General features: G+C 44.0%; 1 protein-coding gene across 1 annotated transcript in view; it reads left to right on the forward strand.

Annotated features, from left to right (window-relative positions):
- The window catches only part of PPTG_21480 (hypothetical protein), a gene marked incomplete at both ends in the record, with an annotated part of 866 nt that extends 590 nt beyond the window's left edge, over window positions 1–276 (forward strand). The window contains one exon of the mRNA XM_008897491.1: window positions 265–276. Within this exon, the coding sequence (XP_008895739.1) occupies window positions 265–276 (12 nt within the window). The remainder of the gene's footprint in view (window positions 1–264) is intronic.
- Between the last annotated feature and the right edge of the window lie 873 nt (window positions 277–1,149).

The following is a 1,149-nucleotide window of genomic DNA, read 5'->3' on the forward strand; positions in this document are numbered from 1 at the left end:
AGCGTTTGCTGGGGTACAAGCCTACGACTCCGTTGGAGCAGGGTCTGGCGAAGACGTGGGAATGGTATTCGGAGTTCTACAGCGCTGAGCCAGCTGAGTTTGTAGATTAATGCGCTGTCACTTAAGCGGATTTGGTCTCGAATGTTGATGGTCTTGCTGCTTTCGAGGAGTTGCTGCGCATGTATGTGAATCGACGATAAATATGTAATTAGTGCGTGTAAGAGCAGAATTTTGATTCGAATCAAGAAAAAAATGTTTTTATAGATTGTTGTTTAAGTTCTTTTCGACTCTGTGAACTGTTTACAACTACACTGGAGAAGACAACAGAAGGTAGTAGTGTGCCACAAATGATGCTCAGCTATCCTGGACATTGAATTGTTGACGAGTAAGAGTTTTGCAAATTTCTTTGAGGATGGTGCTGTTACCGTCGTCGATCCTTCCTTCACACAGAACATATTGAGTAGCAGAACGCTTTGTGCAATCTGCTTCCCTGTGCTTTCAGAGCTGTGAATTATACGTGTACTATACCATACGAACTACTATACTAAATACACTGCCAAGGCAGTCAGTCAGTGTACATGACTTATTACAAGTATTAATACATAAGCTTACAAATTGTTTTGTTTGATACAATTCGATCTGTAGTTATTAGTGGCATCTACGATACTTCTACTGTCTTGGAGCAAATTCTTTGATGTGGCATCGTGCTCCAGTTTCTTCATCACAAAACGAAGGTCACTCAAGCGCCTCTGCTGGTTTCTGTCAGGCACGTCTCGGCCGTCAAGAAGACGAAAAGGAGGCCAACGCTTAGCTTCATTGCCACATCTCCACAGGATCCACGCCTGACGTATCGAGCAGTCCGGCACGTGAAAACCGGCGGGAACACGCCGGAATCGGCCACCCCAGAAATGGGTCAGTATGCGCTCGTTGTCCTTAGTCGTGTCTTGGGTTTGTTGTACTGGATTTGCTAGGCGTTGTACGAGATCATGTACTCCAGTTTCTTGTAGACAGGACCTAATAGCATCGTTGAGACCATCGTACGTAAAGGTACCAGAAAATACCCTCTAATGACTTGACCTTCTATAATATAATATAGCCAGGTCAAAAGTACCCGTTCACGAAAGGGTTATTACTGCAGCAAGTTTATTA

The sequence above is a fragment of the Phytophthora parasitica genome (assembly GCF_000247585.1).
Source record: "Phytophthora parasitica INRA-310 unplaced genomic scaffold supercont2.5, whole genome shotgun sequence".
Taxonomy (NCBI): Eukaryota; Oomycota; class Peronosporomycetes; order Peronosporales; family Peronosporaceae; genus Phytophthora; species Phytophthora nicotianae.